The sequence below is a fragment of the Danio aesculapii genome, chromosome 11, assembly GCF_903798145.1.
Source record: "Danio aesculapii chromosome 11, fDanAes4.1, whole genome shotgun sequence".
Lineage (NCBI taxonomy): Eukaryota > Metazoa > Chordata > Actinopteri > Cypriniformes > Danionidae > Danio > Danio aesculapii.
The window spans coordinates 36720808-36744662 of NC_079445.1; the positions used below are offsets into that span (position 1 = coordinate 36720808).

General features: G+C 35.7%; 2 protein-coding genes across 7 annotated transcripts in view; both read right to left on the reverse strand.

Moving 5' to 3' along the window:
- Positions 1-977: 977 nt before the first annotated feature.
- Positions 978-20591, reverse strand: nfya (nuclear transcription factor Y, alpha). 6 transcript variants are annotated; one of them, XM_056467974.1, is made up of 10 exons: positions 20487-20591; positions 17061-17197; positions 15430-15504; positions 13416-13562; positions 11567-11698; positions 11344-11449; positions 9373-9521; positions 9098-9274; positions 6271-6381; positions 978-1563 (listed from the first exon to the last, which is right to left on the reverse strand). In XM_056467974.1, exons 2-10 carry the CDS (start codon positions 17139-17141, stop codon positions 1504-1506), a joined length of 1038 nt encoding a protein of 345 aa, XP_056323949.1. In that variant the 5' UTR covers positions 17142-17197; positions 20487-20591; the 3' UTR covers positions 978-1503. The 6 variants fall into 6 exon arrangements, with proteins under 6 accessions (XP_056323949.1, XP_056323950.1, XP_056323948.1 ...); XM_056467975.1 differs by lacking the exon at positions 978-1563 and having other exon boundaries at positions 5468-6381; positions 15466-15504; XM_056467973.1 differs by lacking the exon at positions 978-1563 and having other exon boundaries at positions 5468-6381; positions 15433-15504.
- A 1820-nt stretch (positions 20592-22411) lies between these two features.
- sort1a (sortilin 1a) overlaps positions 22412-23855 on the reverse strand; it is a 55692-nt gene continuing 54248 nt past the window's right edge. The window contains exon 20 of the mRNA XM_056467898.1: positions 22412-23855. This exon is cut by the window's right edge and continues 1828 nt beyond it. The gene's annotated coding sequence lies outside the window, so the exon portion shown is untranslated.

Below are 23855 nucleotides of genomic sequence, written 5' to 3' on the forward strand. Positions count from 1 at the left end.
ACTACTGAGAGATTTCAGCTGCAGTCTGGGCTTTTACTGCCTTTCTACACCTCCATTTGTTCATGTGTTCAATACTTTTTCCTTGCGTCATTTCATTTTATTACACATAATTTAATTTGTTAACGAATTATATTTGTTTTTCTTGCATATGTGGATTTCTTTGGTTGTTACCAACATCCGGGGAAATTTTCAAGTCAATGGCACCTTTAGAAATATGTTTTCTGAGAAAAATGGTGACGTGTTCAATACTTATTTTCCCTGCTGTATGTATTTTACAAATGGGAGGTGGCAGTGTTTAATTTGTAAATTGCGAGGTCCCGGAACAGATTGGGGAAGGTGATCCGGAGGTACCGGATCAGATTTCAGAGGTGCCGAATCCGGATCTGGCTTGTTCCTGCACAAATTAAGCCCTGGGCATTGGCATGTTCAACTGACATAATTGTGCTTGTTTTGATTGGGCACTAGTCCAGTTTTGGAGTGTTTCTGACAAGCCATTGCGCTAGTTTTGTTGTGAAAATCTGTCTATTCCTATTATTTCACTTCATAAGACCTCAATGTATCATCAAGAGCCATGAGTTTTAATTTTGTTCTGCCTCGCTTAATTTTTTTTGGCTCACTAAGTAACCGTTGACTAAAATTTAACGACTCACCATTGACCAAATCTTCCGCTAAAACGTCTTTAATGCTCTGGTGAAGAAAAAAGTCATCTTGGATGGCCTGAGTGTGTGTGTAATTTCTGGGTGAGCTGTCTCTTTAAATCCAATAACAACTTCAGCAGTGCTCAGATGCATCATGGATCTATAAATAATGCCAAATGGGTCTGTCTGTCTGTTACTTGGCAAAGGGAAACACAAACATGGCCAGACACACCCGAAGAGAACTTGTAAATGCTAAAAATGGTCTTACATATCAGCACTATGTTTCACTGGATATCTTAAATGTAGATGTAAATAATGACTGTAAAAAGCAGCTTGACATCCATGTACAGAACGTCAACCTTTATTTGATAACAGGAAGACATCAATAGAAAAGACAATAAGGTTTTCCTTAAAGGAGATGTTTAAGTACAAACAGTTTGGTGGATCAACTAAAAGCGCGAGTGCATAGAAAACTAACATTTCACAGTCCGATCCCACACATGTAAAAACATCCCATAGTACAAAACTGACCAGTAATTCACATTATTTTTCGTGATCAACTGTTAGTATCGGTCAGTTCATAATTAAATAAAAAGAAATGGAGTGGAATGAAATGCCTATACAAATTGTGAATACATACGAACGAAAGGTCTTCTCATAAATACAGCAAACGTATGCTTTTCAGCCTCATGAGATGGTTTTAAAAACTCCATCTCCAGGTTTTAGCAAACTAAAACAACAGTTCGGTCTATACAAGAAGAGAAATCAGGAATATTTGAAGCAGGGGAAGTCTTAAACCATGTGTTGAAATTTCCTGTCTTTAAAACGAGTATAAAGGACAGACTGAAAAACAGAAAAGGGAAGTTTATGCCACCTGAATCATCTGGCCCACTCTTTCTTCTTCACCTTGATCCTGCTCAGCTTTCTGTGAGGAAAGAGGAAGATAAATAAAGATTCTATCAAAGCAGTGTGCTTAAAGACTGGAGTCGAGAGAACTCTTACCTGTTTGAATCATGAGATTTTTCTGCAATTGATCAATGATTGTCACTAAATGGCCACCTTATTAGGTACACATGTTCAATTGATTGTTAATGCCTGTGTCTAATCACCCAATCATATGGCAGCAACACAATACTTTAGACACAGTGATCTGCTGAAGGTCGAACTAAACATCAGATTGCGCAGAAAAAAGTGGGTAGAGCGTTGTTGCGAAAAGACAAAAAAGTTATGATTGGCACCTTCTGAAGATGCTTTGTTGAGGTCAGAGGTCAAAAGAGACCTGGGTTGAGTTGATATAAAGGTACAAACAGCAGTTCAAGTTACCACTTATTACAATTAAAGTCTGCATAAGAGCATCTCTGAACGCACAACACATTAAACCTTGAAGCAGATGAGCTACAGCAACAGAACCCACCAACTTGTGCATTAGACCAACCCAAAAGACGTCTAATGGACATCTAACTATAGTCCAAACCTAGACTAGTGATTAAATGGACAGATTAGACAGATTTCTCATGTGTAGTCATTCTTTCCTGTGTATTTGATGACAATGGACTATTGTTAGACGTCTATTAGATTATCACCGACGGCACAAATTTAGCCTTGTTTTACCAATACATTTAGACTACATTTAGGCTACTATTAGATGTCTATTAAACTTAGTTTAAACTTTAAGAAAATAGTTGCTGGGAAGAAGAGCACATCGGTTACGATTGACTTACCAAAATTGGTCAATAGAAACAGGAAAAAGGTTGGCTGGTCTGATCAGTCTCAAATTCTGATGCAATGTTTGGATAGTAGGGTTACAATTTGGTGTAAACGACATAAAAAATGTAAGTATGGATAAATTCTCCATTACAAGGGACATGGGTAGATAACTGGTTTCGATAAAAGGTTTACAGTGTTTTTTTTTTTTCTTATTTCCAAAGAAAAGAAAGATCTCCAAAGAAATAGTATTGAAACTAAAAGACAGCAGAAGTCAATTATTTATTTTAATAATTTATCCAGACATGTTTACTGTTTCAAAATATTTTAAATGTTTCTTAAAATAAAAACAGGGAAAAAAGTATAGAGCAGTAATCAAAATACCATGATACTGTAAAAATCAGGCTGCTGATGGAGTTAGTCATAGTTTATTGCCATACTTTAGCATTCTTTAGGATTGCACAATATATCAGAAAGTTATTGTGAGAAAAGTATAAGAAAAATTGCGAAGTGAATGCGCAAACATTTGTATGCTGCATGCATAGGATTTTTTAATCCAAATCTGACCAATCAAATGGGATTTTTCTCCCTTTGTCACCACATCTCCAGTAGGTAAACCTAGATCTGAAAATAAATATCAATGCTTGAAGACCAGAGGGAAAAATGACAACAAATTTTCTTTATTTTATAAGGTATAAATGTTTTTTAATATGCTCAGAAAATTATATTAACTGTTTATTTTAATATGATCATTACATAAATAAAAAATATTTGTTTTAAGAGTTTTTAAATGTTATCTCAACACATATTTCCCCAGTATTGTAGAACCCTACACCACAGCCTTATTGTTGTAGACTATGTCCAACTCTTGATGACCACAGCGAACCATCTCGTGATACTACATCCAGCAGGATAACACACCACGTCACAAAGCTCAAATCATCTCAAATGGCCTCCAGTCACCAGATCTCATTGCAAAAGAGCACATTTGGGATATGGAGGAACGGGAGATTCAGATCATGGATGTGCAGACAAAAAATTTGTTCAGTATCATGTCAATAAGGGTGAAAATCTCTGAGGGATATTTCAAACATCTTATTGCATTATGTCCTGAAAAATTAAGGTAGATCTTAAAGTAAAAGCGGATCCAACATGTACCCAATAAAGTGGCCAGCCAGTATAAACAAAATAATACTAGTAGTCAATTATATGAGATTTATTGATCAGTGAAAGGGATAGTTCACCCAAAAATGAAAAGTCTGTCATCATTTACTCTCCCTTTACTTGTTCCAAAGCAGTTTGATTTTCTTTCTTGTGAACACAATAGAAAGTATTTTGATGAAAGTAACCATTGACTTTCATAGTATTTTTTTTCTTACATTGGTACTTTGCCTACTTTGGAGAGTACAATAGTAACCAGTTTTCATCTTTCTTTAAAATATGTTCTTTTGTGTTCAACAGTAGAAAGAAACTCATAAAGGAGTATAATTACTTGAGTAAACAGTGACTACATTTTTTGGGGTGAATTATCACTATACCAAAATGTACAATGCATCTGGAAAGTATTCCTAGCCCTTCACTTTTTCCACATTGTTTTATATTACAGCTTTATTCCAGAAAGAACAATACCCTATAATGACAATGTGAATTTTTTGGGGGGGAAATTGTTGTAAATTTTAAAAAATAAAATAAAATCCTGAAAAATCCCATGTACACCAGTATTCACAGCCTTTGCTCAATACTTTGTTGATGCACCTTTGGCAGTAATTACAGCCTCAAGTCTTTTTGACTATGATGCCACAAGCTTGGCACACCTGTCTTTGGGAATTTTTGCCAATTCCTCTTGTAAATCTCAAGCTCTATCAGGTTGGATGGGAAGCGACAGTGTACAGCCATTTTCAGATCTCTCCAAAGATGTTCAATAGGATTTAGGTCTGGGTTCTGGCTGGGCCACTCAAGGGCATTCACAGAGTTATTGTGAAACCACTCCATTGATATTTTGGCGGTGTGCTTTGGGTCATTGTCTTGCTGGAAGATGAACCGTCGCCCCAGTCTGAGGTCAAGAGCACTCTGAAGCAGGTTTTCATTCAGGATGTCACTGTTCATTGCTGTATTCACTTTTCCCTCTATCCTGACAGTTCCAGCTGCTGAAAAACATCCCCACAGCATGATGCTGCCACCACCATGCTTCACTGTAGGGATTAGCCTGGTGATGAGCGTTGCCTGGTTTTCTCCAAACGTAAGAGAAACGTGGCATTCACTCCAAAGAGTTCAATTTTAGTCTCATCAGACCAGAGAATTTTGTTTCTTATGGTCTGAGAGCAAATTCCAGGCAGGGAATGGATTCCGTCTGGCCTGATTGGTGGATTGCTGCACAGATGGTTGTCCTTCTGTAAGGTTCTCCTCTCTCCACAGAAGAACGCTGGAGCTCAGACTGAGTGACCATCAGGTTATTGATCAACTCCCTAAGGCCCTTCTCCCCCGATCACTCAGCTTAGATGGCCAGCCAGCTCTAAGAAGAGTCCTGGTGGTTCCAAACATCTTCTACTTACGGATGATGGAGGCCACTGTACTCATTGGAACTTTCAGAGCAGCAGAATTTTTTCTGTAACCTTCCCCAGCCTCGTGCCTCGAGGCAATCCTGTCTCTGAGGTCTACAGACAATTCCTGTGTCTTTATGCTTGGTTTGTGCCTTTATATGGACAGGGGTATGCCTTTTCAAATCATGTCCAATCAACTGAATTTACCACAGGTGAACTCCAATTATGCTGCTGAAACATCTTAAGAATGATCAGTGGAAACAGAATGTACCCAAGCTCAGTTTAGAGCTTCACTGCAATATATGTGAATACTTATGTACATGTGATTTTTCAGGTTTTTTATTTTTAATACATTTGCAACAATTTCATGAAATCTTTTTTCACATTGTCATTATGGGGTATTGTGTGCAGAACTGTAAAAAAATAAATGAATTTAATCCATTTTGGAATATGGCTGTAACATAATAAAATGTCGAAAAAGTGAAGAGCTATGAATACTTTTCCGATGCACTGTATATTAAAGTATGCAACCCTAAATCACCGTTTATTTATTATATAAAATAATGTAAGGCATTACTAACCAAGTACAAATCAAGAACAAAGGTTTATTTGCATAAAAAGAGCATGTATTTAAATCATCAGGTGACAAAACAGAAATGCAATGTAAATGCAACAAGAGCCCACATACAGCCTGCTGTAAGAACACAAAACGGCAGAAAGCAACAACAAAGCCAAAGACAGAAGAGCGTTGAAGAGCACAAGCCAAGCCATACATCACAAATGAAAACGGATCACTTTGAATGGCTACTCGAGATGGTAAAAAGGAACAAATAAACACGGCGTAATACATCTCAGCATCCAGTGAGTATCACAAGCGGTCTGGGTAGAGGTTTACACAGCATGGAAAGACAAACAGCAGAAATGCAGACAGCACGAAAGACGTCAAAGTTGAAGATTTCCTTTTAAAATAGCAGTCAGACATTTAAAACAAGACCGCTTATGTTTACATCTGAAGCTGCACAAAAATATATGCAGTTAAATTGTGAAAAGGCGGCAGAGAATTTATGAACATGGGGACTAAGCTTTACACTGTATTTAGTTTATGCTATATAACAGAACATATATACTAAGTTCTTAGTATGCATGTTCAGTTTAATTGGTTGGAAAGGAACTCACAGACAGAAACATGTCGGACATGAGTATGTCACAGACGCATGAGGTAGCTCAGGCACTGGGCCGCAGCATATGGATGATCTACATTAAATTAGATGTGTTATATAGTGAGTTGAGTCTCTTGGGTGGGACATGGGCTGGGATTGGCTAGTTTACCCCAGAGGCGGGGCAGAGGTGGCTGGCCAATGAGAGCTGAGCTCAAGCCCCTCGCTCACCTTTATGGCCTGCAGGGCCATTTCTTCCTTTTCCTTCGGAGAGAAGAAGCGTCCACCGTCTCCACGCTTCCTGGCCATAGCGTGACGATGACGAGACTCGTGCAGATATTTCTGGAAGGGGATGGTAAAAAATATATAGTTAAAGAATTATAAGCCCCCTGTATATTTTTTCCCCAATTTCTGTTTAACGGAAAGAAGATTTTTTTCAACATATTTCTAAACATAATAGCTTTAATAACTCAATTATCTTTGCCATGATGACAGTACATAATATTTTACTAGATATTTTCTAGATACTAGTATTCAGCTTAAAGTGACATTTAAAGACTTAAGTGGGTTAATTAGGCAAGTTAGTGGAAATAGATAAGTCATTGTATAATGATGGTTAGCGTAGAGACAATCGAAAAAAATATTGCTTAAGGGGGATAATAATATTGACCTAAAATTAATTTCTAAAAATTTAAATCTGCTTTTATTCTAGCCGAAATAAAACAAATAAGACTTTCTCCAGGTGAAAAAATATTATCGGAAATACTGTGAAAAATTCCTTGATATATTCCTGCATATATTGAGTGGGTGGTCACATTACAGGGTTATTTGCCTACAGAAGAGATATTATTAATATTTGTAATTATTTGATTCATAATTTGAGGGGGTGGCTATTATATAGGGTTATTTTTATACATCAATAATACACATATTAATATTTTATAATATATTAAGCATTTGATATTTTTTCCATATTTAAAAGTATGTTTTAAAAAATTTATAATAAAATATTAGAGATATTCATCTGAGCTACCCGATGGTTATATAAATGCAAAAATGTAATGTTTTAATGTAAAACTTCAAATGAAGTATGTTAAGGCTGAAATTAACTGCAATTGTTTAATATCTTTAAGGGATTATTTAGAATAAAACCAAACCTGAATTATCAAGCAGAATATCAATACAAGCTGCAGTGTAATAATGAGTTTTATTTATATCGTTAGCTACAACAGGGGAAATCATATTAATATAACATTAAATAGTACTTTCTTTCATTTAAAGGAATTTTAAAACTGTTAGTTTTAAGATGACGTGACTGGCCAAAATGTAACAAAAACAAAAAATAAAACATATATACTGGGATATTACAAATATTTCTGATATTTTAATACAGTCAAATATGAATAAACTATATAATTAACAAGACATATTAACTAAAGTAAGCAAAAAAGCTCAAAACTCTTCTGTTCTTCTTAAGCCTGATTAAAATATTGCAAAAAAAAATAAAGATACAAGGGTGTGATGTTAGATCAGGTGTGCCCAAACTCCATCCTGGAGGGCTGGTGTCCAGCAAATTTTAGTTCCAACCACAATCAGACACACCTGGGCTAGCTAATCAAGCTCTTACTAGGCTTTCTAGAAACATCCATGCAGGTTTGTTGAGGCAAGTTGACACCGGCCCTCCAGGACCAAGTTTGGGCACCCCTGTGTTAGATCATAGGTTTGAAACTCAATTGCTGGAGTGCCGCAGCTCTGCAGTTTTGCTCCAACCCTACTCAAACACAGCTGATCCAAATAGTCGAGGTGTTCAAAAGAGTCTTGAACACCTTGATTAGTTGCATCAGCTGTGTTAGATTAGGCTTGGAGCAAAACTGTGCAGAGCTGCGGCCCTCCAGGAATTGAGTTTGAGATCTAGGAGTTAGATCAAGGATGAGCAAACTTGATCCTGGAGGGCTAGTGTCCTGCATAGTTTTGCTCAGACCCTAATCAAACACAGCTGCTTGCAGCTTCCTAGTGATCTTGAAGACACTGATTAGTGTGTTCAGGTGTGTTTGATTAGTGTTGGAGTAAAAGTCTGGAGGGACCCCGACCCTCTAGGATCAAGTTTGCCCATTCCTGTGTTAGATACACTCATAAAAACACACATATAGATGAGTATTAAAAATAGGCCGTGCCTGAGTTTAAAGCCCAAAGTACACTTAAATTCTTCATAGAGTTCATGCATAATCATACGCACAGCAAAACTATCCAAAGCCTTTGTTCAAGCTGTGCATGCATTGTACATATGGTTGCGCACATACTAAAGGTATAGTTTTCACGAAAAAAATCTAAATTCTGTCATCATTTACTTACCCTTCTTTCTGTTAAAGACAAAATAAAATATTTTGAAGGAAACTAAAACCCTGCAACCATTGACATCCATAGTATTTTAACCTACAATGACAGATAATGATTAATGTTTTCAACTTTCTTCAAAATATCTTCTTTTGTGTTTAACAGAATAAAAAAACTCAAGGGCAGCGCGGTGGCGCAGTGGGTAGCACAATCGCCTCACAGCTGGGGTCGCTGGTTCGAGCCCAGGCTGGGTCAGTTGGCATTTCTGTGTGGAGTTTGCATATTCTCCCTGTGTTGGTATGGGTTTCCTCAGGGTGCTCCGGTTTCCCCCACAAGTCCAAAAAAATAACATGTGGTATAGGTGAATTGGGTAAGCTAAATTGTCTGTAGTGTATGTGTGTCATTGAGTGTGTATGGGTGTTTCCCAGTGACGGGTTGCAGCTGGAAGGGCATCAGCTGCGTAAAACGTGCTAGATAAGTTGGCGGTTTATTCCGCTGTGGCGACCCCAGATTAATAAAGGGATTAAGCCGAAAATAAAAATGAATGAATGAAAAAAAACTCACAAAGGTTTAGAAACGCTTGACAATGAGTTTAAGACTAAATGTTCTTTTTTGGGTGAACTATCCCTTTAATATGGAGACAAAACATGACCCCCAAGTTTGAAGTATACTTTAGCTTAAGTGACTGAAATGTCATTGTTAGTGCGGTAAAAATCACACATACTCTTCTCTCTTTGGGTATTTTGCCTTCAGCCTCCAGTTTGGCGCGAGCTTGTCTCCTCTTGAGTATCCGGTGATACTGTTTTGCATTAACATACAAAGGTTCCTCCTCCAGCATCTCTGCTCCAGGAAGAGGAATGCGCTGCATGGTGGGAACCGAATTGCTACTGCCTGGAACCATCTGATTCAATTACAAACACACACACATACTACGGTTAGAAAGCACATGGGTATAGCAAGAAGTCATGTTCAGTGGAAAAAATAATCACATGAGCTCACCATGACCATTCCTCCAGCATTGACCATGTTTCCAGCCATGGGGAGAGTGACTGTAACTGTGCCCTGACCGGCGTTGGTGGTGTTTGTGTTGGATCCAGCTGAGACTAATTGAGCTCCTGCTAAAGATGCAGCTGGAATGGTGATCATTCCTGGACAGGGAAAAAAACAATCACAAACTGTATCAGCAATATATCCCAAAATGAAAATTAACTCACCCTCAAGTGGTTCCAAACCTTTCTGAGTATCTTTTTTTATGTTGAACACAAAGAAATACATTTTATTTACTTTCAAAAAATATAAGAAAACTGTGACCATTGACTTTCATAGTATTTGTTTTTCCTACTATGGATGTCTTAAGCCTCTTTCACATGCAATTTTCCAGAAAGGTTTGTATGTGTGAACAGACCCTTTTTGAAAATACCAGTAAAGTCATTCCGGTAACTTTCCGGACATTTACCGGTATCACTGTGTGAAAGGGGATAATTGTTACAGGTTTCCAATGTTTAAAAAAAAAAAAAAACTTCTTTTGCGTTCAACAGAAAAAAACTCAAATAGTTTTGTGACCATGACTATTGAGTAAATGGCAGAATTATCAGTTTGGGATGAACTATCTCTTAAACTTTTATCATCACAGAAAGCACATAATGACTACGTTTACATGGACATCAGTAATCAAATTATTTGCCTTAAATTAGGACAATAATAAGATTAAGGTGTTTACATGAGGTGCTTTTTGAATGTTTCTTTCATGATCCCGTTTTACATGTTATAGCACATATTTCGATTAATGTCATTGTGTCACAGCGCTATCCACATTTCTTCCAGAGTTTTATGTAATTTCGGGTGTTTCATTTTTAATATGTCGACTTTAACTGCAGTTTGGCACTTTCACTTTCATTCTGGAACATTTCATGCATGCCCCCCGAGACAAACGAGATATTGGATGAAACTATGAACTGCTGGAAGAGTGTTGTTTTAATGGAAGTTAATACCGCATGCTGAATGGAGGAAACAAAACCTCTGCATTTCACGATGCAGGTTTCTGCACTGACTTGGTAGGTTCAAAGAGCGTCAAACAGCCATGTGTGTATGTGTGTGGGTGTATGTGTGGACTATCCTGTCGCAAAATGCAGCGAAAAGTCCTACATGACGGTAATAGTTCGATTAACGTGTTTACATGTCTGTACTGCACTTCAATAATGCGACTTAAATCAGCATACTCCACACGTCTTAATTCGATTTCTCTTTAGTTCGATTATGACCTTAATCTGATTAAATTAATCAAAAAAATAGCTGTTTACATGGTAGACTCTTAATCAGAGTATTGTCTTAATCGCATTAAAATCAAATTATTGGTGTCCATGTAAACGTACTCACTGTAGTTACTTTTAAAAATGATAATTATGTGTTACATATGCATGGTTTAACCTATGATTATAATAATCTAAATACATGGTTTTATAATTTGGATGGATGACAATGTTCACTGGAATAAAATCTAAATTTGAATATTTAAATACAGTTCTTCTGAATATTTAAATTTAATGATGGATGTTACTGTTTCACTGAAAATAATTTTATATATGCACTATGTCCTTAAAGACATGGAACAAAAAAAAATGTTTCATGATTTAATGTCATCCGTTAGAACATGAAAGAGTTAAGAAATTAGTTTCTCTGTTAAAGTCATTTGTTAAAGAAAAAAGTTATCCAAAAGATTAAGTTTAATCAATACAAGTTTAATAAATGTCTAACATTATAAATGTTGTACCTCAGATTTGAAAAATGTTCATCAGGTTTACATGTCGTTTTAATGAACATAAAAATTAACTGTCTGCTTTCTAAAACATTCATTCAGGAGCAAAAATCCTCTTTAAACTTAATAGAAATTTAAATTTTAGCTAGATAATTATCAATATCGACTGATATAAACACATTTTATCTTTGTTAATTTAGTTTTTCAGTGTTTACCCTGCTGTAGGATGGTCCCGTCTGCATTTACAGGCTGGTATACGATGGTCTGTCCTTCAGCGGTTTGAGCCACTTGCTGACCTTGTACTGTAATCTGCTGTTGACCCTAAAAATATCACAAAGCAGCAGTATTAATTATGCACATCATTGATAATGCGTATTTAAATAGATTGTTGCACTTTCATATTTATGATCCAACTAAAAATCTGCATAAGTATGATACCTGGTTCTGTCCTGCAGTGACTGCGGTCTGTGGCTGTTGAATGATGATCTGTTGAGTTTGACCCTGCTGACCCTGTAGCTGTAAAGTCTGTCCACCAGGAAGCTGGATCTGACCAGGCTGGACCAACTGAATCTGTGTAACAGAGGTTTTTCATTATAACTTCATCCCCAGTATCATTCATTCATTCATTCATTTTACTTCGGTTTGGTCCCTAATTTATCAGGGGTCACCACAGCAGAATGAACCGCCAACTATTCCAGCATATGTTTTACGCAGCGGACGCCCTTCCAGCCGCAACACATTACTGGGAAACACCCAAACACTCATTCACAAAAACTCATACACTACCAATTTAGTTCATCCAATTCGCCTTCAGCACATGACTTTGGACTGTGGGGGAAACCGGAGCATCCGGAGGAAACCCACACCAGCACGGGGAGAACATGCAAACTCCACACAGAAATGCCAACTGACCCAGTGACCTTCCTGCTGTAAGGTAACAGTGCTAAAAAACGAGTTCTGCTTATAATTGGTTTGAAAAAATCTTTAAAACTATGTGTAATTAGGAACTGATTTACTGTTTACTATATATGACAAAACTGACATATATTTTGCTAGTTAACATGAATTCTCAGAGTACTTAAAAATCTTTTTAGTACTTAAAAGTTGTTGTTTTTTTTTATAAGGCTTTTTTCAAAAAATATATATATATTTTTACTTTTAAAATAAGACTTTTTTGTTTAACCAGATTTTCCAAAATTGTGAGAATACTGCTTCTTTATTGGCAAAAAAATTTATATTTTTATTTAAAAAAAAATTTTATTTAATTTTTCCAATAAGAAATACAGATGTGCAACATCATTTAAAGGGAACAGTTCATTAAAAAAATTATTTCTTCAGCATTTACTCAACCGGTTCCAAATATTCAGTTAAACACAAATTACGATCTTCTAAAGAATGTTAGAAACCAGCAGTTATTGACATCTATTGTAAGAACAAAAAATATTGTTAAAGTAAATAACCGTTTTCTTCAAACATTCTTCAAAATATCTTTTGTGTTCAACAGAAGAATAAATCTTAAACGGGTTTGGATCAAGCGGAGATGCTACCCCTTTAAGCAGTGTTGGGAAAGTTACTTTTGAAAGTAATGCATTACAATACTGAGTTACTTCCTAAAAAGTAACTAGTTGCGTTATTCAGTTACTTTTTATGGTAAGTAATGCGTTACGTTACTTTTGAGTTACTGTTTATTACCTGGCTCAGGCTTGATCTCTTTCAGAAATAGTTTTTTCTTTTTTTTTTTTAATAGCGGAGCTCTCCAATTAACAATGCACTGTATAACCTTCATGTACCTTTTAAAAAGACACATCAAAAAATATTTTAGGATAATGCTATCTGAGAACTTCCTGACCCCTGAGCTAAACATGCCATATATACAGATTATTGTATATTGCTGCATTTGTATTATTTGTCTTAAGTAAAATCACTGTCCATTGAGACAATCCCCTTTTGCTTTTCTTCAATGCGTTCCAAATAGTGAACACATTCTCTCATTAAGTGCGTGATTCACTTTAATTTTAGTTAAGCAATTTTTTAAAAAAGCGAATTAATTAAACTAAAAAGTAACTTGCGTTATATTTTCAAAAAAGTTACTAAAATATTATTACTTTTTTTTTTTTTAAGTAATGCATTACTTTCCCCCTTATTTAGAAAAGTTATATTATTACATAACTCGCTTTATTTGTATTGTGTTAACCCCAACACTGCCTTCAAGTATAAAAGTGCATAAAGTAAAGAAAAGGGTAAATATTGCACTTTAAACAAGTAACCGAATGTGAACTTCACACACCTGCTGCAACCCCTGTGTACCAGATACCGGTACTTGCATAATGGTTTGACCTTGTCCTCCTGTCATGGCCTGAACCATTATGGGCTGCCCAGAGGAAGTGATGAGCTGACCGCCGCTGACTTGAACCATAAGAGGCTGCCCTTGGACCTTTAAAAAAAATGCATGAAAAAAAATACATTACTTTTATGTCAGTATTAAAACATAATTTACTTAGGCTTATCAGGCCTCCATTACATACATATGATAATGAGAATAATTGTAACTTTTAAATGCTAATTTCATGATGACATTATGACAGACACTGAGACGATGCAAAACGTAGATGCATGCAAGAAAATGCAGTGCATGTGATATGCAAGAAGTTGGTGGTGCGGCGGTTCTGAACTTGCTGAGGGTTTGATAATGCAATTTGCAAAAAAAAAAAAAAAGCATGCTTGAAAGTCAATTCTGTTGGAATTATTTGGATATTTTTTGAAAATCATAGCAAATGATACTCATAATACTGTAATAATACTGAGAAAGTAATATATGGATCGCAATGCGTGAGATACTAGATTAACTGTTGCCTTGAGCGGCTGATCCACATCTGATATCTCAAGTGCCCCTATTATGCTACTTTAAAGGTTCCTAATTTTGATTTAGAGTTCTTGTATAATAGGTTTGCACCCACTCAACAGCATTCCCTCTTTTCACAAGTGTCTTAAACTGTGGGTTCAATGTTATGGTCTCACTTGTCATAGTGTAGCCTACTTTGCCTGAAGGGTCCAATGGCTCAGTCTGTTGTGACTGCTTGACTGCTTACAGTGGGTGTTGAAAACTAAATGGTTATAGCCCTTGTAAACATTGTGATGCAGTTATGATGAGTAAGGATGCACCAAAGTTTGACATTTTTAGTTTTAGGACAAAAAAAAGTCAAAAATATGAGCTGAAAACATCTATGCTGTGGTATTTAACACGCTGCACGTTCTAAATAAGCTTTTACACTGGACATGGAAAGTGCTGTGCTTTGAAGCCAATTTAAATCAATGACTTTTACTGTGCTCAGTTTATTGGCTTGTGTTTATAAACTCAGTATAATTTAAGCTACTTTCAATTTAAAAATAGCTCATAAGAGAGAATAAGAGTTCAATTTAAAAAGTCTTATAAAATTATGCTATATCATTTCATAAAATAATCATTTCAAAGCATTTTCGGTTTTGGTTTTCAACAAAATGCATCCAGAATTTTCAGTTTTGGCCCAGAATTTACATTTTGGTGCATCCCTAAAGATATTAGGTTTAGCATATCAATTTTATCCAGAGTTCTGTTTCTTTGGAAGTGCATGTAAAAGTGTATTTGCCTGAGCAGTACACAAAACAGGATCGTCTGGACATTTCAGCAACACAAACCAAAGTCTTCCAAATCCACTATCGCTAAAATGTTTCGGGGCCAAAGTAGACATTGTCTGCAGTCAGTCAATGAAGACCATAGATTGGCCTTTTGCTAATTTGTTGCAAACTTACTGTATTGACCTTATACGAGTGGGTGAAGCCATTTGAATCGTTTTGGCACGAGACTTTGGCATCTCATTTACTTCTATTGATTTTTAGACATTAATCACTGCTTGTTATGCTGCAGTCTATTTTTTATTCTATTATTCTACAGGATAGAATAATAGACAGGAAACTGAATGGGTTCTAAAAAAACGAGCTCACTTTCTTGTTGCAGAATAGGGTCAATATGTGGATTTGTGCATGAATGAAGTAGAACTGGAATTACTGAAGGTTTATTTCACTGCATTTCAGAAATGGTTCTTTCTTTTAAGAAACAGTATTTCATCATTCACTTTAAACTTTGCAGACTTTTCTACATTCACATCAAGAGAAAAAAAAGCCTAATGGGGCACTTTAACATTGCATTTCTCATTCTTCTCACAATGAAATTCATGCAAACTGGTCTCAGATCAAAAGCAATGCAAGTGGAGATGCATGCATAGACATTTGTAGACAGCAGAGGGCCTTGGAGAGCCAACCACTACCTGAAGAACCTGCTGGGCTGCAGTCTGGCCTACCTGAGGCTCAGTCTGCAACTGCACCGCAGTCACTGTGCCCTGGCCAGAGATAAGGGACCATTACCACACTACATACTTGACTATCACAATTCACAATACTGAAAAACTTTTTCTTTTTTTTCAAAAGTTTTTTAGAATCTTGTTCAAAACCAGATTTATAAGGGAACAAAACAATACACTGTTTCTTTAACATGAGCAAAAGTTGGCATTGTTTGTACTGAAAATTAAAACAAATAGCTATTTTAAAAACTATTTTTGAAGGCAAACCAGAAAAAAATGCCATTATTGTGTCTAAAATTCAACATAATCCTGTCTATTAAACTGTTGTAAAAAGAATTCATCATGCTCATGCACTAATATTTGGTATTTTGATATTATAAAACAACACTCTAGCTTGTATGATCCTAATTAATTAGTTCATATCTTACGCTTTTCATTTTTTTGGCTTTTGTAACTTTTGGATTTTCAAGGTGAGTTTTTCTGCTATTTTTTTAGATTCTTGTTCAAAAACAGATTTATAAGTGAACAAAACAATACACCGTTACTCTAACATGGGCAAAAGTTTGAAATTAAAGAAATTAAATAAATAGTTATTTTTAGTACTATTTTTTTATGGGAAACCAGAAAAACAGAGAATATTGTGTCTAAAACTCAACATAATCCTGTCTATTAAACTGTTGTAAAAGGAATTCATCATGCTCATGCACTAATATTTGATATTATAAAACAACACTCTCATATGATCCTACTTAATTAGTTCATATCTTACACATTTCATTTTTTTGCTTTTGTAACTTTTGGTTTTTAAGATGCATAAAACAGATTTATAAGTGAACAAAACAATACACCGTTGCTTTAACGTGATCAAAAGTTGGCAATGCTTGGTGAAAAAAGATAACAAATAGCTATTTTTAGTACTATTTTTGATGGCAAATGAGAAAGAAATAAACAATATTGTGTCTAAAATTCAATATGACCCTGTTTGTTGAGCTGTTGTCAAAAGACTCCATCATGCTCATGCACTAATATTTGGTATTTTGATATTATAAATCAACACCCTTGCTTGTGTGATCCTCATTAATTATTAAATATCTTACACATTTTATTTTTTTTGCTTTTATAACCTGTATTATAGGGACATTTTAACTGGATATTTTTCAGAAGTCTTTATCACAAAGTCAATGTTTTTGGATTCTCAAGATGTGTGTTTTTTGTCCTGTAAAGTGAGTAGCACTCCATACTTTATTTTGCATGCTGTTAACGCAACAATTACGATATTAGAGTAGACTTGTGTTTCTCAACCACGTTCCTGGAGAACACCAACACTGCATGTTCTGGATGTCTCCTTTGTCAGTCACACCCATTACAGGTCTTTCAGTCCCTGCTAATGAGCTGATGATCTGAATCAGGTGTGTTTGGTTAAGGAGACATGAAAATGTGCAGAGCTGGTGGTCCTCCAGGAACGTGGTTGAGAAACACTGTGAATATCACACACCCTTAAATTGCAATTGAGTGAAAACGCATAAAAACATCCCTGATGGTTTATTACTCGATATATGAATAAAACAAGTGCATTATCAGAAACTGATGTTTACCTGTTGTTGGATCTGTCCGCCGCTGGCCTGCACCACTATCTGCTCTCCACTAGTTGTCGTGGTGGTTGTGTACTGCTCCATGTTTGACTTCTGACTGCTGTGGTTGAAGAGTTACGAGATCAGCACGGAACAGAAGTCTGAAAAATAGCAACCATGTGTTGTTGCGTTAATCTGAAATCTTACGCAACAACACACACAACTAATGCAAGAAGCTTAAAAGATGCTGGATTACAACATGCATGCTTGAAATATTAGGTTAAATCTGAACTTTTTTAGCTCTCTGCATGATCTTATTATAAAGAATCAGATCCCACTCTTACATATAAATATGCATTTTTGCCAAACTTCAGCAATAGATGATTGGATGTTAAAAAAATTGTTTACATTATAATAATGAAAAACTGTACAAAAGCACGCACATCCCTCTTAACTGGGTGCTCAGCCAAAAGACGCAAAAGGTGTAAATTATATTCAACTAAGGCGGCAACACCAAAGCTCCAAAAATGCTGAATTTATTAAATTAAAAAGGCTGACACAAAGCGTGTAACATTTTCAGCCACACAGCTCTTCGTCTTCGTCTGATGAAGAGCCGTGTGGCTCAAAACGTTACAAACTTTGTGTCAGCCTTTTAATTTAATAAATATAGAATTTTTGGAGCTTTGGTGTTGCCGCCTTTGTTGAATATAATTTACATTATAATAATGCGTTTAAAATTTCAAGCGTGACTCAATTAAAAAGCACTAAAATCAACTTTGTACTAAACATTTTTAGACTTACTGCTCTGAGGTTTCCTTTGAAACACTAAATTAGATATAAACAATGTATGAATAAGGCCATTTTTAAAGGAATAACTCATAAAAAAAAAGAAATCATCGTCATTTGGTTTTATACATTTGAGTTTCTTTCATCTGTTGAACACAAAATATATTTTAAGAAAAAAATGGTTTGTTGACTTCCATTGTCATTTGTAATTCCACTACTGAAGTTGATAAATCCCAGCAACCAGCATTCTTCAAAATATCTTCTTTTTTTGTTTTCAACAGAAGAAACTCAAATAGGTTTTGAAAAAGTGAAGGGTGAGAGTAAATGATGGCAGAAATTTCATTTTTGGGTGAACTATTCCTTTAACTGCCCGCTAGGCATGGGCCGGTATAAGATTCTGATGGTATGATAACCTTGGATTAAAATATCACGGTTTCACAGTTTCGCTGTATTGTGATCACTGCTCTAAAATATATTCTTTTTAAATGTCTGGGTAAAAAACTAAAACTTTTTTCTCTTTTGAACACAATATATTTCATTTTAAGAAACATTTTAATTATTTTGGAACAGTAAACATGTCAGGCTAAACGAATTACTGACTTCTGCTGTCTTCGTTTGTTTAAAAATTTTTTTTTTTACAATTTAAAACTTTTCTGCTGGAGATAATGTTGTACTAAAAACCAAACAAAAAAAGTAAATAAAAAAAAATCTTAATCATACCTTAGGAACGGCATTGCAGAAAATTGACAGTTTTAAAACCTTGACTTTTCCAAACCGTGGTAGACCTTAAAAACTGTTATCATCCCATGCCTACTGCCCGCTCTACCAAATGACTGACAATAGTTTTTAAATAATGATTTACACTACACAGCATTGTTGGTTTGCAAAAATAATCAAACAAACATAATCCTGTTGCACTATTTTTGTATAGGCCTACTATAATTTTAAAGAAAGCTGCAAAGTGGCCAATATTATTTAAATTCATTTCTTCTGTCTCTGTTACTTGCAGTTCAATTCGCACATGGTGCGCAAGATGAGAGACAACAAGGAAATGACCTTTTTATAGGCTACTAGAGTATAATTTCGTTTTTTACATTTAGTATCGCATTCATTTGCATAGACGTTTTATAGTTTAAATAGGCCTAAAATGAACGCCTCAGTTCTGTGCGGAGTTATTATTTTAAACAAACCTGCGTTTTTAATGATGGATGTAGGTGTCACAAAATACCTTTTAAACCAATGTTTTTTTATTATTATTTATTGTGAACAACTTAACAAAAATTTAAATGTATTTAATACACACCTTACTGGGAAATCATGTATCAATTACAGTGCTTCCCATAGGTTTGAAAAATACTTGTGGTGATATCAACCATTTGGTAGAGGCTAATGTTTTAGAAATAATGGGATGTGCTTAAAAAAATGCATTGGGTGTGTTAACTAGCGACATAAGGAGTTAAGAAATAATTTTTTTTTCTTGGTGGGGTAGTTACAGGGATATTATGATGTAGTTATACATAGTTATAACTGTAAAATTATACAACCACAATACTTTTCAGTACGAGTTTGTTCATAAAATAGTATTTTAGTATTACAAATAAAGCACAAATGCTGCAAGCATGAATTAGTTTTTTTCCAGATGTCGCATTGAATCTTTAATTTTCAGGTTCAGCTGTATGATTATGAAAATGCGACGTTCCTACATGTTTACATTTATTTTGCATTACATCCAAAAATTTTTGCATTTAAAACAGTTTGAAATGTGCGCTTTAATACCTAGCAGTACAAAAATGAACATTACACCGTGTTTTATGTTCATTAAAATATAATGTCATATCTCGAGCTTATTATCAGATTTTATTCTGCGCATCAAATACAAGCTGATATTCAGTATCAAGACAACGTTTGGTCATACAGTAAAACATAAGAAACGGCTGAGAAAATTTATTTTAATACTAAAAGCAGAATAAAAACACCACGTTTGAGTTTCGGTGCTAGTTTCTGTTACCATGTAATGTCTCTGTTGTTCTTTGGTTTAACGTATCGCGTCTATATAACGTTATCCCAGACCCTTTTGTAGTGTGCAAACATGCAGGTTTCTCACAATTAACATTAACGTAATTCTTTCAGCAGCTATTTTTAAATCTTAATATTCGACATCCTCGTGTTTATCTGTGTAAATAAACATGCCGCCGCATTCGTTTTCTTTGTCCGACATTGCTTGGGCTAACGTTGCATTAGCAGAGCCACCTCAGTGTTAGTTTTCCGCGTAAAGCCAGCCTTAAGACATAAAATAAAGACAAATAATCAGTTGAGTTAACCAATTTGGTTGCTTAAAATCATCACATCGACATATTGTCTCCGTTTGACCGCTTGGACACTGGGAAAGTCAGAGATGTAACAAAGAGCTGAGCAAAACAGGGCCTATCTGACACGCTAGCTCTGCCTAAACAGCTCAAATAAACTATTCAACATCATTGTTTATCTTTTTAAGCACATATTGTGGGACATGCACGCGCGTGCCGTCCACACACTGGACCTTGACATACACAATCAGTACTATTCCTGTTTATAATGATTTTAGTCATTTGGTTGGTCGGTCACACACCAATCCCCAGCTAACCGACCGAGTCCCGTCCCCTCCCAGCAGCCGCGCTCACTCACCGTCTGCTCCGCCGCCCGGTTCACCTCTGATTGGCTCCGATAGCGGCGCCTGGAGCCCAATCACACGACTCGTCTCGATCAGGAGCCAAAATGGCGCACGGAGAAAAAAACCGCGATGAACAGAAGCTCAAACGCCCCTCCCACAAGACAAAGCCCACACCCCCTTCAACACATCTGCGTGCCTCACAAGACTGAGAGAATGTGAAAGGACAAAGCGAGATGGAAATAAATACACAATTAAAAACAAAGAGAATCTATATGGATAATAACCAAAAGAAACAAATAACTGCACATGCATTAAGGTAAGAATAATTACAGAAACAAAAATAAATATAAAAAAAAAAATCAGGACTATTTTTTAATATCGACATTTATAGTTTTATTGCTGAATTTTCATCACAAAAATTACAATATTACTTTTAATTACTAATATATATATATATATATATATATATATATATATATATATATATATATATATATATATATATATATGTGTGTGTGTGTGTGTGTGTGTGTGTGTGTGTGTGTGTGTGTGTGTGTGTGTGTGTGTGTGTGTGTGTGTGATTTTCCTGAATTAAAATACATATTTCCCCGGTTATAAAAATATCTATAAAAATAATGAGAAAATATTATGTACTGTCATCTTGGCAAAGACAAAAGAAATTACTTAATACTATTAAAATAGAAAATGTGTAGAACCTACATCACACAGGGAAAATTTTAATAATTAGAAATAAAAATAATAATAATTTTTACCTTAACTGTATATACACTCACTGGCCACTTTATTAGGTACACCTTACTATTACTGGGTTGGACCCACTTTTGCCTTCAGAACTGCCTTAAACCTTCGTGGCACAGATTCAACAAGGTACTGGAAATTTTCCTCAGAGATTTTGGTCCATATTGACATGATAGCTTCACGCAGTTGCTGCAGATTTGTCGGCTGCACATCCATGATGTGAATCTCCCGTTCCACCACATCCCAAAGGTGCTCTGTTGGGATCTGGTGCCTGTGGAGGCCATTTGAGAACAGTGAACGCCTTGTCATGTTCAAGAAATCAGTCTGAGATGATGCATGCTATATGACATGGCGTGTTATCCTGCTGAAAGTGGCCACCAGAAGAAGGGTACACTGTGGTCATAAAGGGATGGACATGGTCAGCAACAATACTCAGGCAGGCTGTGGCGTTGACACGATGTTCATTTGGTAGTAATGGGTCCAAAGTGTGCCAAGAAAATATCCCCCACACCATTACACCACCAGCCTGAACCGTTGATACAAGGCATGATGGATCCATGCTTTCATGTTGTTGACACCCAATTCTGACCCTACCATACAAATGTTGCAGCAGAAATCGAGACTTATCGTGTTGTGTGTACAGAGAGCTCTTCTGCATTCCTCGGTTGTAATGAGTGGTTATTTGAGTTACTGTTGCCTTTCTATCAGCTTGAACCAGTCTGGCCATTCTCCTCTGACCTCTGGCATTAACAAGGCATTTGTGCCCACAGAACTGCCGCTCACTGGATATTTTCTCTTTTTCGGACCATTCTCTGTAAACCTTAGAGATGGTTGTGCGTGAAAATCCCAGTAGATCAGCAGTTTCTGAAATACTCAGACCAGCCCGTCTGGCACCAACAACCATGCCACGTTCAAAGTAACCTAAATCACCTTTCTTTCCCATTCTGATGCTCGGTTTGAACTGCAGCAGATCGTCTTGACCATGCCTACATGCCTAAATGCATTGAGTTGCTGCCATGTGATTGGTTGATTAAAAACTTGCATTAACAAGCAGTTGGACAGGTGTACCTAATAAAGTGGCCGGTGAGTGTACATACACAATATTTTAGCATTCATTTATTTGGATGCAATTCAGTTCAATTTAAAACCATTTCCTTCAAATCAATAAGCGTAGACAGACTTCAAGAAGATTGTTTTTTATTATTATTCTTGGCAGTCACATTTAATGGTACAGCATTTATACTTTGACTTCAGAAAGTCCATCTGAAACTCGAGGACCCTTCTTTCAACATGCAAACCCATCAATGAAATGTGTGGTCCACTGTCAACTATAACCCCTGAGGTATCTATTTATTATCTGTGCAAAAAAAAGAAAGAAAATGCACTCGAATCAGCTTACTGACTACACATTAGCTTATTTATGAATCGCCAGTCAATAGTCCAAAAATATACACTTTCATATTTGATTAGGCTGATATTTAGAGATGTGCAACACTATCGACATCCTGATGAAGGATGAGTTGCTGTTCTGAACACATTTAATGTCATCGTTAACATTTTGTCATTACTGAATATACAATTATTGGTAATGACGTTTTAGACTGACCCCGCACTGCTGTTATAGGTAATTCACTCATTTATTCTCCAATGTAAGGTGCGACATATTATTAAGATGATTGAAAACCACGCAATGTGCCATTTCTCCAGTCTTTTTTTGCATCACGAGACTATGTACCAAATAGAAAACAGCTTCGGTAATACTGAAATAGAAGAATTATTTGTGCATAAAAGATATGCCAAGTGCATAGTGTCCAAGCAAACAGAAAACAAAGTGAGAACTGATTTAAGAAATGATTAAAATTTAGCTCAATTATTTTCTCAAAAACACAAACCGTTTCGGATGTTAGTAGAAGCCTAGAAACAAATAAATGAAGAAGCGTCCAGGGAATGTTAAATATTCCCTTTAAAAATTAAACTTTCATCTGGATTTGCTCTGTGAAGGCTACTATTGGTACAGTTGATATCAAAAAGCAGACTTCAACCCAGTTTCCTAAAATGCTAAATTAAGTAAAGAAATCCTTTGGTGAAGTTTACATACCTGATGCATGAAACAATAAGCACTTGAATCAATTTTAACCACTCACTTTTTTCTTCTTCTAAATAATACTTCAATTAGGATGGCATTCAAAACACAACATACTGTAGTTAAAGGGATAGTTCACCCAAAAATGAGCATTTACTCATGATTTACTCACTCTCAAGAGGTTTCTGATCTTTATGGGATTAGTTTTTTTTTTGTTTAATACAAAAGAAGATATTTTGGAGAATGTTGGAAACTGGTAACCATTGACATCCATAGTAGGAAAAACAAATACTATGGGAGTCAGTGTCTACCAGTTTCCCTCCTTCTTGAAAATATCTTTATGAAACAACCATATGCGATTAGTTTCTTCTGTTGAGCACAAAAGAAGATATTTTGAAAAACGTTGGAAACTGGTAACCATTGACATGCATAGTAGGAAAAACAAATACTATGGGAGTCAGTGTCTTCTGGTTTTCACCCTTATTAAAAAATATCTATATGAAAGAATCTTTATGAGATTTATTAATTCTGTTGAACACCA

What these genes read in the sequence shown, in the direction of transcription:
- nfya (XM_056467971.1), bottom strand. Translation starts at nt 17,141, where the DNA reads ATGGAGCAGTACACAACCACCACGACAACTAGTGGAGAGCAGATAGTG. An exon ending in GCGGACAGATCCAACAACAG is followed by an intron (nt 15,505 to 17,060) that starts GTAAACATCAGT and finishes ATCTCTGGCCAG; the next exon opens with GGCACAGTGACTGCGGTGCA. An exon ending in GTACACAGGGGTTGCAGCAG is followed by an intron (nt 11,699 to 13,415) that starts GTGTGTGAAGTT and finishes TCTGTTACACAG; the next exon opens with ATTCAGTTGGTCCAGCCTGG.